Source organism: Budorcas taxicolor, chromosome 16, assembly GCF_023091745.1.
Source record: "Budorcas taxicolor isolate Tak-1 chromosome 16, Takin1.1, whole genome shotgun sequence".
Lineage (NCBI taxonomy): Eukaryota > Metazoa > Chordata > Mammalia > Artiodactyla > Bovidae > Budorcas > Budorcas taxicolor.
Window position 1 is genome coordinate 61,110,093 of NC_068925.1, and position 12,101 is coordinate 61,122,193.

General features: G+C 35.4%; 1 protein-coding gene across 1 annotated transcript in view; it reads left to right on the plus strand.

Annotated features, from left to right (window-relative positions):
* RALGPS2 (Ral GEF with PH domain and SH3 binding motif 2) overlaps window positions 1-12,101 on the plus strand; it is a 112,701-nt gene that overhangs the window by 40,854 nt on the left and 59,746 nt on the right. The window contains exon 7 of the mRNA XM_052653513.1: window positions 885-1,011. Coding sequence (XP_052509473.1) covers window positions 885-1,011 — 127 coding nt within the window. The remainder of the gene's footprint in view (window positions 1-884; window positions 1,012-12,101) is intronic.

Here is a 12,101-nt window from a genome sequence, read left to right on the forward strand (position 1 = left end):
CGTAGGAGAATTAGATGAGAATTTTATAGGTGGAAGTGTTTTGCCTGCTATAAAATAAATATTTTATGACATAAAGTGAAATCTGATTTACAACATAATGAAATAGTAACTTCACATATTTAAAGAAGAGATTTTTTTTTCCAGAGTCTTTGAAACACTTAAAAACATGTATTTTCTGAATCTTTAAGTTAATATTATTTCAGATGACTGCCCTTGCTGTCCTTTCATTCCCCTTGTTATCTCCATTTTTCTCAAAGGGCACGCATTACAAATCTACTCCTCAAGCCTCCTCAAACAGCTGCAGTTGATTGTTCAACTGTATGTAATACAGCATTGGTTAAAGGGATCAAGGAAAAAAATGTCAGAAATCCAAACATGTAAATTGTAGTTTTATAGTACTGGTAGGACTAGGTATGATTAGAGTCATCAAGAAAAATTATTACTTAAGTTATGAAATTCAGTATTTATTTCTGAATGCTTATGTAAGAATTAACTATCTTTGAGGGGGCAGGGGACAAGTCATGAAAATATTTGGGCCTTTGAGGTGAATATGAATATATAATTATTTTAAATTAGGAAAATGACTAATAAAAATTGTTTAACCATTTAAAATAGTAAAGATGAGAAATAATGTATTATAATGTACTACTTAGTAAGTTAATTATTTTAGGTACATACAAAGTATATTGTATTTTATAAATAATGAATTTGGGTTTATTATATTAATAAACATGTCTGGTTTTGTTTTATTTATATACTACCAAAATATAATTAAAGAAAATAAAACTTTGAAATTAAAATTCAAATTTATAGTAATTGTAACTTTTAAGTCTTTAATAAAATTGGATACAGAAATAACTTGGGCTTTTCTGTTTGTCTTTTAGTTATTAAGTCGAAAAGACAAAACTACCTTTGAAAAACTAGAATATGTAATGAGTAAAGAAGATAATTACAAAAGACTCAGAGACTATATAAGTAGCTTAAAGATGACACCCTGCATTCCCTATTTAGGTGAGTTATGTCGCTATGCCTAGTTGTTGCTCTACTTTAATCAATAGCTTATAAAAAATTCAATGTATTTTAAAAGTTTGTGTCTCCTTTAAAGAAATTAAAGGATTCTTAAGTTGAAAAAATTGTCTAGAGGAATGTGTTACCTTACTACCTAGAATGTATTTTCATTTTTTCTTAGAAATGAACCATATGGTAAAGCCATACATGTTTGCTATTGTAGTAATGCTTTGAAAGAATGAACTGGTAGTTTGCAGTGAAGTTTAATGCTGTGAAAATGTTTAACATTAACTTAAGAAATTGATTGAAAGATATAATGAATTTATTGTCAACATCATGAGTTCTTATATTGTTGGCAGAATTATGAAAAACAGTCTCAATGAAGCTGTTACTGTTTTTCTGGAAGAAATTAGCTGTTCAGCTGTGCAAATTTAGCTCAGTACTGAGACAAATCTGTATTTTACATATTATTACACATACTGTGTATCTCTTTATTGTATATTTTACAGTGTTGATGAATTCCAAGAAGTATTGAACCAGTAACACAAGATGTTCACCAAAATATGAATAGTAATTTTTTATTAGGTGTTTGAATTAAAAAATGACTGAAACTATACCTTTTTAATGTATATATGAATTTAAATACAAAAATATGTATACCTAGTATATGCATTATATTAATGTATACCTAGTGTATATATCAAAGTAAATTGACTTGATCCTGTGTAGAGAGTAATCAAAAGATAACATTTGTTTTTACCCCCTATTTCCACTCTGTCTTTTATGTAACTACTCATACTGGATTTCACCGTAACTGTTTCTGAAAATCATGGAAAAACCTGTTACTTGTTTAGGAGACTCTACAGTGTCATCTCTGAAGTCTTTGTAGTACCACTGAACAAAAAGTACCAGTATAGTACCAGAACTCAAAGTAGGGGCAAAGACAGCTGATACACTGTCGTTCAACTGCTCTAGACCATCACCTTAATTTGTCAGAGATCTTAACTCATCATATCATTGTGGGACATTCTCAAATTCCAGTGGGAATAGGAAATGTTGTACATCCTATGTTGAAGGCAGAATACTCCTATGCATTGTACAGTGACCACATACTGTTTATCTGTTTCTTTGATAAATAGTTCAGGGCCATAAAAAACATAACTCAGTCAGAGAGGCTCTAAGCTGATATTAGGAAAGGCATTCTGCATACACTCTACTTTCTACCATTACCTTGGCTTTGACATTCTTGAAAGTGGGGAAAGGAAGAATAGAGGACTTTTAAAAGTCATCAATATATTCATACTCCATAAAAACATAAACTTTTCATAGCATAAAGAACATTAGACAGAATTTTTTGAATTCATGTCACTCAGTTGTGTCCAACTCTTTGTGACCCCATGAACTATAGCCTGCCAGGCTCTGTTTGTGGAGTTCTCCAAGCAAGGATACTGGAGTGGGTCGCTGTTCCCTTCTCCAGGGGATCTTCCCGACCTAGGGATTGAACCCAGGTCTCCCAAATTGCAGACTGAGAATTGGGAACTGTAAATTCCAAAATGGTTCTATGATATTCATTTTTCAAGTCATTGAATTGTCTTCTTTAAGCCTTGTTTTCTTTACCTAGAAGTAGCACACATGTTTTTCTTAAGGCTGAATGGGACCACAGTGATCTCTTCTATATAAATCACTTATACTACACTTGAGAAAACCGAAGTCCAGAAAGGTAGAAGAGCTGATTCAGAATCCTAAAACCTAGTTAATGACAGTTGTGAGGTTCTGAGCTAACATCTTTCCAATTATAGCTGCTAAACTCTTACTCTTAAATTTACTGATTCCACAATTGTGTTTTTTCTCATTGAAATAAATATTTTTCTCAAATTTCATAATTTGTTTTTTAGAAAAGGAGAATTAAGATTATTTTCTATTAAAAAGAACAAAATAGCATAAATCCTTTTGCTGTGTTGTCTAGTTCAGGGGTCTTTGTTTTATATTTATCCACAGTAGAAACTTCAATAGAGGGTTTGAAGTTGTCTGTGCATGTGCACTTAAGCACACTGTTATATACCTATGAGGGTGTGGTAGGAAATCATTGAAATAGTGGAATCTGGAAAAGTTTTCCTTTAGAAAATATACCTGTTTTCTCCCAACTCTGATACCTGAAACGGAGTATTTTTTTTTCTGTGGTTTAAAGCAAATGAAGAAAACACTGAAGTATAGAAGTTAGTTTGGAGAAAATAATATAACCATAATCTTTCCTGTGTCTCCAACTTGGTCTGCATTAACTCCTCTTTTCAGTTATTTTTCACTTTATATATTCTTATGACCCAGAATCTTCCTTACTGAAATTCTCCACCAGTAGCACCAGTCTCTCTTGATTTACCTACTAATTTATGGCTTTTGTTTTTTTTACTCCTCTTTCTCTGCCTTTCTCTTAAATCTGTTCTTCTAAAGGTCTCAGTCCTTTCCTTTTATTCCATACACACACTTAAAGTGGTCTCATTCAGCTTTTTCCCATATATCACCTGATGACTGCCAAATCTTAGGTTGGACCTATATATTCAATTGGCTTTGTAATTCCTGTGGCTTAGTAACATTTTAGGTACTCAAATACTGATTGAATGAGATATCTATTGGTAACTCTTAATTTAACGTGTTCAGAAGTATATTAGTCATTTTCCCCCTTTTTCTATACCTTATCTCCATCTACCTCCTGGCTTAGTGAACTAGTGATCACAGTGTTGCATTATCTACACTGCTCCACCACCCTCAACACTTGGCAGGTTTTCTGTTCTTTGTTTTTGGCTTTACTGGATTTCTCCTCCTCCTCTCCTTCTCATACCCTCTGTTAGTTCAGTTCAGTTCAGGTCAGTTCAGTTGCTCAGTCATGTCCAACTCTGCGACCCTCTGTTAAGCAAGATGCCTGTTTGTGAGGGTTATCAAGAATTAGAAGCCAAAGTGAAAGTGTTAGTTGCTTAGTCATCTCTGACTCTTCACAACTATATGGACTGTAGCCCACCAGGCTCCTCTCTCTGTGGAATTCTCCAGGCAAGAATACTGGAGTAGGCTGCCATGCCCTCCTCAAGGAGATCTTCTGGACCTGGGGATTGAACCTGGGTCTCCTGCATTGCAGGCAGATTGTTTACCATCTGAACCACTGGGGAAACTCCATTAGAAGCCAAAGGGTGAAGGGGAATGGCAAAAACTTATGCTAAAAATAGAAAACATACACTTTCAGTTCAGTTCAATTCAGTTGCTCAGTCATGTCTGACTCTGCAACTCCATGGACTGCCGCACATCAGGCTTCCCTGTCCATCACCAACTCTCAAAGCTTGCTCAAACTCAGGTCCATGGAGTTGGTGATGCCATTCAACCATCTCATCCTCTGTCATCCGCTTCTCCTCCTGCCTTCAATATTTCCCAGCATCAGGGTCTTTTCCAGTGAGTCAGCTCTTTGCATCAGGTGGCCAAAGTATTGGAGTTTCAGTTTCAGCTTCAGTCCTTCCAGTGAATATTCAGGACTGATTTCCTTTAGGATGGACTGGTTGGATCTCGTTGCAGTTCAAGGACTCTCTCCAGAGTCTTCTCCAACACCACAGTTCAAAAGCATCAATTCTTTGGCACTCAGCCTTCTTTATGGTCCAGCTCTCACATCCATACATGCCTACTGGAAAAACCATAGCTTTGACTAGATGGACCTTTGTCAGAAAAGTAATGTCTCTGCTTTTTAATATGCTGTTTATGTTTGTCATAGCTTTTCTTCCAAGGAGCAAGCATCTTAATTTCATGGCTGCAGTCCCCATCTGCAGTAATTTGGGAGCCCAAAAAAATAAAGTCTGTCACTGTTTCCATTGTTTCCCCATCTATTTTCCACAAAGTGACGGAACTGGATGCCATGATCTTAGTTTTCTGAATGTTGAGTTTTAAACCAGGTTTTTCACTCTCCTCTTCCAATTTCATCAAGAGGCTCCTTAAGTTCTTATTTGCTTTCTACTGTAAGGGTGGTGTCATCTGCATATCTGAGGTTATTGATTTTTCTCCCAGCAGTCTTGATTCCAGCTTGTGCTTCATCCAGCCCAGCGTTTCTCATGATGTACTCTGCATAGAAGTTAAGTAAGCAGGGTGACAATATATAGCCTTGAGTAGTCCTTTCCTGATTTGGAACCAGTCCCTTATTCCATGTCCAGTTCTAACTGTTGCTTCCTGACCTGCATACAGATTTCTCGGAAGGCAGGTCAGGTGGTCTGGTATTCCCATCTCTTGAAGAATTTTCTACAGTTTGTTGTGATCCACACAGTCAAAGGCTTTGGTGTAATCAACAAAAGAGAAGTAGATGGTTTTCTGGAACTCTTTTGCTTTTTTGATGATCCAGTGGATGTTGGCAATTTGATCTCTGGTTCCTCTGCCTTTTCTAATTCCAGCTTGAACATCTGGAATTTAACAGTTCACAGACTGTTGAAGCCTGGCTTGGAGAATTTTGAGCATTGCTTTGCTAGCGTTATGAGATGAGTGCAATCGTGTGGTAGTTTGAGCGTTCTTTGGCATTGCCTTTCTTTGGGATTGGAATTAAAACTGACCTTTGCCAGTCCCTTGGCCACTGCTGAGTTTTCCAAATTTGCTGGCATGTTGAGTACAGCACTTTCACAACATCATCTTTTGGATTTGAAATAGCTCAACTGGAATTCCATCACCTCCACTAGCTTTGTTTGTAGTGATGTTTCCTAAGGCCCACTTGACTTTGGATTCCAGAATGTCTGGCTCTAGGTGAGTGATCACACCATCATGGTTGTCTGAATCATGAAGATCTTTTTTGCATAGTTCTTCTGTGTATTCTTGCCAGGAATATTCTGTATTCTGTACAGAAGTATTCTGTGTATTCTTGCCAAGAATATTAGGTATTCTGTACACGAAACATACACTTTAACATCTACATAATTTTATACATTGGATTCTCCATATAATTATTCATCCCTATATCAGTCTGTAAAGAAGCATCTGAGATTGTGAGATGATTGCGGAACATTTGGTACAAACATTTGGTAGACTTGGGACAGGAAAATGAAACAGTGAAATATTTGTCAGACAAGTTCTTATGATGCAGTTAAGCTCGTTTCCAGCATGAAAATCACCTTTTTAATGTAGTGACAATTTTATTTTATAGCACACTTTGAGATTAAATGTATTCATCCCATCTATCAAAACAAACATGCTTTTCCTAAGAAAATGTGAAGCATTTCAACTTTATACAACTTTTTGACTGCTTGATTTATTTATATCATAGGCAGCTGGTTCATTTTCTCATTCCTAATCTTCAATACTAAAGTATGTTGAAGAATTAAGATTTTACAATAGTTTATATCCTGTTAATGTTTACATTTTTCATATTTTGTCCTTATTTGAAATGAATTAGGATCATGGTTTTTAAATTTAACTTTTCTTCAGAACTTTTTCCCCACTCATATTAAACTAGGCCTAGTGCAGATAGATGCCAAAAATGACAACATTTACAAGATGCTGTACATTTGATAGGAGATAACTTGTCCTGAAGACATTTGAGAGATAATACTCATTGTGCATATTAGGAGCTTCAATACTCATTGTGCATATTAGGAGGTTCTAGTTAACTATCCCTGCTCAAGTGTACATAATTTGCATAATGCTATCCTTTATCCAGATGGCTCCATGGTAAAGAATCCGCCTGCCAAGCGGATGACCGGGGTTGGATCCCTGGGTCGGGAAGATCCCCTGGAGAAGGAAATGGCAGTGTATGTCAGTATTCCTGCCTGGGAAATCCCAGGGATAGAGGAGCCTGGATGGCTACAGTCCATGGGGTCGCAAAGAGTCAGACAGAACTCAGTGACTAAACAACCACCCCTTATCTTTTAATGTCTGCGAAGGTTCTTTTGAAACAGATGTGTCAACCAAAAGAATCTGTACTGTACAGAGAAAAGCTAAATGTTAATCACCTATTCTTAACATAAGAGGCATTATCCAAACTAACGGTGTTTTTAGTGTTATGAATTATGAACGGAACCAACCATCATTCTCTATGAAATTTAAAACAGAAAATGGAGACTTAAATACTGACAAAACTCTTACTTTGATACTGCCAGATTTATTTATAATTCAATGTGGATTAAATTATAAAAAGTAGAAAATGTTTTCTTGGCTTTCAACTCATCATCTGTTGAAAAGTTGTCTCTTCTGTTGGTTTGCATTCAAGGTAAAAATTAGTCAGCCTGGACAATATAGTGAAAAGTTCTTAGGCTAAGGATGCAGTTTTTCTGGAGAGAAATAGTTTGGCAAATTTCAAGGAAAAAATTGTTTTATATGAGAATTATTGCTTTAAATCTGAAAATCATTAACAGCACTCATTTGTTCTTGTCATTGGAGAATAATCTTAAGGGGCTTATTGGAGAATTTGGCATGGGAAGTTTTGCTTTGCTGGAGAGAGGGGAAAAGAGCATTGTGCAAAAATAATTTAGTTGTTGTATGAAACATGATAAATATTCTTTCATGTGCATTTTCTAGCCTCATTTCTACTTTATTTATGTAATTTTGGGAAGATGCAGTAGCTCACCAGCTTCGGATGTTTTCTGGGAAGGAAAACATATGTTTTTAAAACTATGGAAATAAGTAAGTTGTTGCAGTTCTGTACACTGCTTCCTGTCAAGTAGAAGCAGAATGTTACAGAGAAGTAAGATGGCCTGACTCTGTCTCATAGAGACACCCCCAACTTAATTTGCAATTTTGTATGTTAGATTTTCAAGATAGCCCCCCTCTCCCCCTGCCCCGCCTTTTTTCCCCCCCTTTTTTGAGAAGAGAAAAGCTGTCTTTATGTTGGGCTTCTCTGGTGTCTCAAGATGGTAAAGAATCTGCCTGCAATGCAGGAGACCAGGGTTTGATCCCTGGTTTGGGAAGATTCCCCGGAGGAAGGAATACCAACCTGCTCTAGCATTCTTGACTGGAAAAGGCCATAAATAGAGGAGCCTGGTGGGCTTTTTTTTTTTCTTCTCCTTTTGTGAGAATAGAAAAGCTTTCCTTATATCCATCTGTAATAAAGAATATAAATTGTGCCCTTTCCATCCCCTATCCTCTGACAAGCACTATTTTGTTTTCATTAATCTCTCACCCTCAGCAGTGTGTAATAAACCCTTAGTTTGTCATGGTCCAGGGCTCTATATTTAGCATCTCAAATAAAAGTGGCCACTTAATATTTAATACTTAACTGGTTGACTTCATTAATTAAATTATCTCTTTCTGGCTCTTCCCGTTGTTCCGGCAATTTTATTTGTGTGTCATTTTTTGTGTACAACTGCCTACCTACTCCCAGTGTTCCGCTGGCCATCCAGTGTTTGCTTAGCGCTGTTCTTGGTAATAGATGTAGAGCAGAGATCAAAGTGGACTTTGAACCTTCCTTTGTGGAACTTATCATCTCTTTAATACCAACGACTGTGTTGATGTCATTACCTTGTGAACAACCTCTCCTATCTCCTAAGCTGTGAAAGAGGTGCACAACATTACAGGCCTTGATAGCAGTGCCCTCATCCCAGCAATGTGTGAAGCATGCCTAAACTTGCAAGGACCTTCAGATGTTATCTGATCTTCTTTAATGTTTCTGGAATTTTCAACCTATCTTGATCCCTTAGAAGAATATAGTTCTTTAATTTTATATTAGTTTTAGAAATTTTTGCTAATCTATATACAAATATTTTCAAAAACAGTAGCTTTTTATTCACATTTCTACGAAGATATTTTGACAAAGTCCAAAGTTTTATGAGAGTGTTTTCCCTGCCCCTTTGGTAGAATTTTACTTGGTTAAATGTATAAAAGTCTCTGGCACTGATCTCAAAAATGCCTGATGGTCAAAAAATGTCATTGGCTTTTAATATTTTAAGAGTTTTATTCCATTTTCCTTTCTTTGATTTGTAGGTAATACACAACATGGATTACTTTACCTTATTCTTCTCATTAGGATTACATAGTGAATTCTAAAACAGCAATAAAGCATGTTCAGTCATTTTCTTCTGAATCCTGAGAATGAGGTCTGAAATGAGCTCTGACCAAATGGCAGCTAGCCCTAGCTTTTTCTTTAGCCAGAATTACATTTCCATTTTCCATTACCTCATTTATATCCTTTTTTACTCTCATTCTTTTTTATATATTGAAAATTCTTCTGACTTTCTTTAATAGTGTATTTTCTGAAGTTTACTTTAGACCATTCAAAGACTTGTGATATAAAAGGGCTGGGTATGGGGTTATATTGATTGCTTTCCCATTTTCATAGTTTTGGGATTTTTTTTTTTGAAGGGCCTGCATCTTTAAAATATATTTATATTATGTGTAGAAGTTATATAGATCTGCATCGTAATCATAAACAGAATCAGATTCCCCCAGTTCCACAGCTTTGCCAGCAGTGTTTCCAACTTGCTATTTCAGTAATGTGTTTTGTACATTTTTTAGCAAACCTTAATAGGAGGATAATAATAAAAATCTTAAGTAACATTTATTTGCAACTTAATCCCATATGCCCAACATTGTATACTTTACATAAATTTTCTAATTTGTTACAACAGTTTATAAGTGATATTATTATTCATATAAGTGAAGAAACCTGAACAAGGGAGGTTAAATTGGCTTGCTCTTAAGATATGCATTATAACCATTTCATTTATAGCTCCAAGAAAGCATTATGGAATTATATTAATATTTTGGAAATCTGTCTTTAGTTTTAATTTTGAGTTCATTTTTCAGTCTTTCTTGTAATTATCTATAGAATTACAATGTAATAACTATTGACCCCACTGACAAAATTGAAAACTGAGCTTATTTTTAGGTGGCTTCTTTAAGGAGGGGTCATGACATCATTAAGTAGAATCATTCTTTTCTTACTTATTTTCTCAGACACTAAAAAGAATTAAAAAATCGTTAGGATATAGTCATCTTTAACTTACTATTGATTGATTCAAGTATATAAAAATCATATCACATTAGTACAGATTTACAGGTAATTTGAAACATTTTCATAGTTGTGGAAGCTTTTACAGTTTTCTAATATGATTACCAGTAGGAGTCCTAACAAATATAATGCCAAAAGAATTAGCACTCCTTGACTCATATAGAGTCAAGTGAACATTAAACTGAAAATCTGATCGTTACACTCACGCAGGCTTGGAGCCTGAGGATGAGTTTATTAGTTCATATCTACTTAATTTTAGAGATGCCAAGTTTCCTCGACATTGACAATGTCCCATTGAGTGGAGGATAGAGTCTAAGTCATTTTTAGGATAAGCTTCATTTCATTTATTAAAAATAACTAAACATAAGTAATCCTTCTATAAACCAGCTCCAAGTTTATAGCTCAATCTTACTGAAGGTAAGGCAATTGCATCTTATTCCCCAGTAACCTATAAAGTAGCTAGCTATCAGACCTTGCCTACCATACATATGACTTACCTAATCGCTCACAAGATTCTCATTAGGCTGAAATCTCTTAGTGTGGCGATTCCTTTTTTAATCTTTTTGGCTGTGCCACACAGCATGTGGGATCATAATTTCCCAACAAGGGACTGAACCCTAGCCCCCTGCATTGGAAGCGTAGAGGCCTAACCACTGGACCACCAGAGGAGTCCTTTTTTTTTTTTTTTTTTTTTTTTCTTTTTTTCCTATGGCTGTTCTTAACTTAATTTTTCTTATGGCCAATGCTCTTTACTACCTGCCATTAACAGGTGACATAGCTCTATTAAGTTTGCACATGAAGATCATAGATTAGTGTAATTTTGTGCTGGAAAATTTGGATATTGTTTCTTTTAGCACATTTGTTACTCACTGTATGCAAGGCACCACATGATAAGTAATGCAGAAAGTATATAGATGAGCAAAAATAATCTGGTAGTTGAAGTCTGCTGAGTCCTTACTAGTATCAAGCGTTATTCTAAATGCTTTACCACATGTATTACCTCATTTGATTTTCACAGTAACTGCATGAGCTAGGTACTGTTGTTATCTCCATTTTATAGATATGAAAACTGAGGTAGGAATATATAAACTGTCCTCAGGAATATCTAAGTCTAACACATGTACATAGTAGATTTGGGCCACAAATCCAAGCAGTTCTGCCTTTAGGACCTATGCTTAGTCATCATATAATGTTGCTTCCTACTCCTTGATCTCGAGGAACTCAGTTGCCTAAGTTATTCTTAAGCTTTCCAGGAACTTTAGAGCAGAGCTGTATCACCTCTTTATAAAGGAGGGTACAATGGACTCTATGGGCAAGGTGCTGTTAGCATTCAGCAGTTTTCCAGTTTGTATGTTGATTTTCACATGATTCTGGTATTAATAATATTCCACTTCTATGAAAATTCTCTGAGACTTGTCTTTAATAGGGTTTTGGATATGTGAGTGAAATGCTGTAGTTCTGCAAATAAATGGAATGCCCTAGTAAAGTTTTATTCAATTAAGATTTGATAAAACAATTAGATGCTTAATTTCTCCCAGAAATTTTATAGTGAATTTTTATGGTTCTAGGGGTGGTAGAGAGGGACTTGAAAGCCACTCCAAAATGACCATAGATAAAGCAGAAAATAACATTGCTATCGGTTTGATGTTCTCTTACCTTCTTTCACCAGAAGTTTTGAGATGTGGCAGAGCAGAAACGTTGCACTTGATATTGATGGATTAAAGTTGTGCAGATAATTGTCTTTAGTTCTGACTGGTTGAGCAAAAGTCTCAAGAGATTCCTCTAAAATTTTTAGTTCACAAAGGAGTTAAGGGAAGATCTGCTCTAAGCAGAACATATTTTTAGAAGATAATTATTCTGGAAGATTGGTAGTAAAGTTGTTAGTTGCAAAGATGAGCTAAAGACACACACACTGGAATTAGCCATTTGGACTAGTGAAACCCCTGTGGATTCCATTCTGAAACTGTTGAATCTCAGTATTGGAAAAATATCTAACAGCTCGTTGAAGTTGTTTTAGTCCCATCAGTATGCAGTAATACTTGTAAAGCTGTCCAAAGTTTCTGACTTGACCAGCAGATAAACTTTTTCTAAATAGTTAAGATCAGTAAATTAGGGAGGGAAAAGTATTAATAAATAAGCT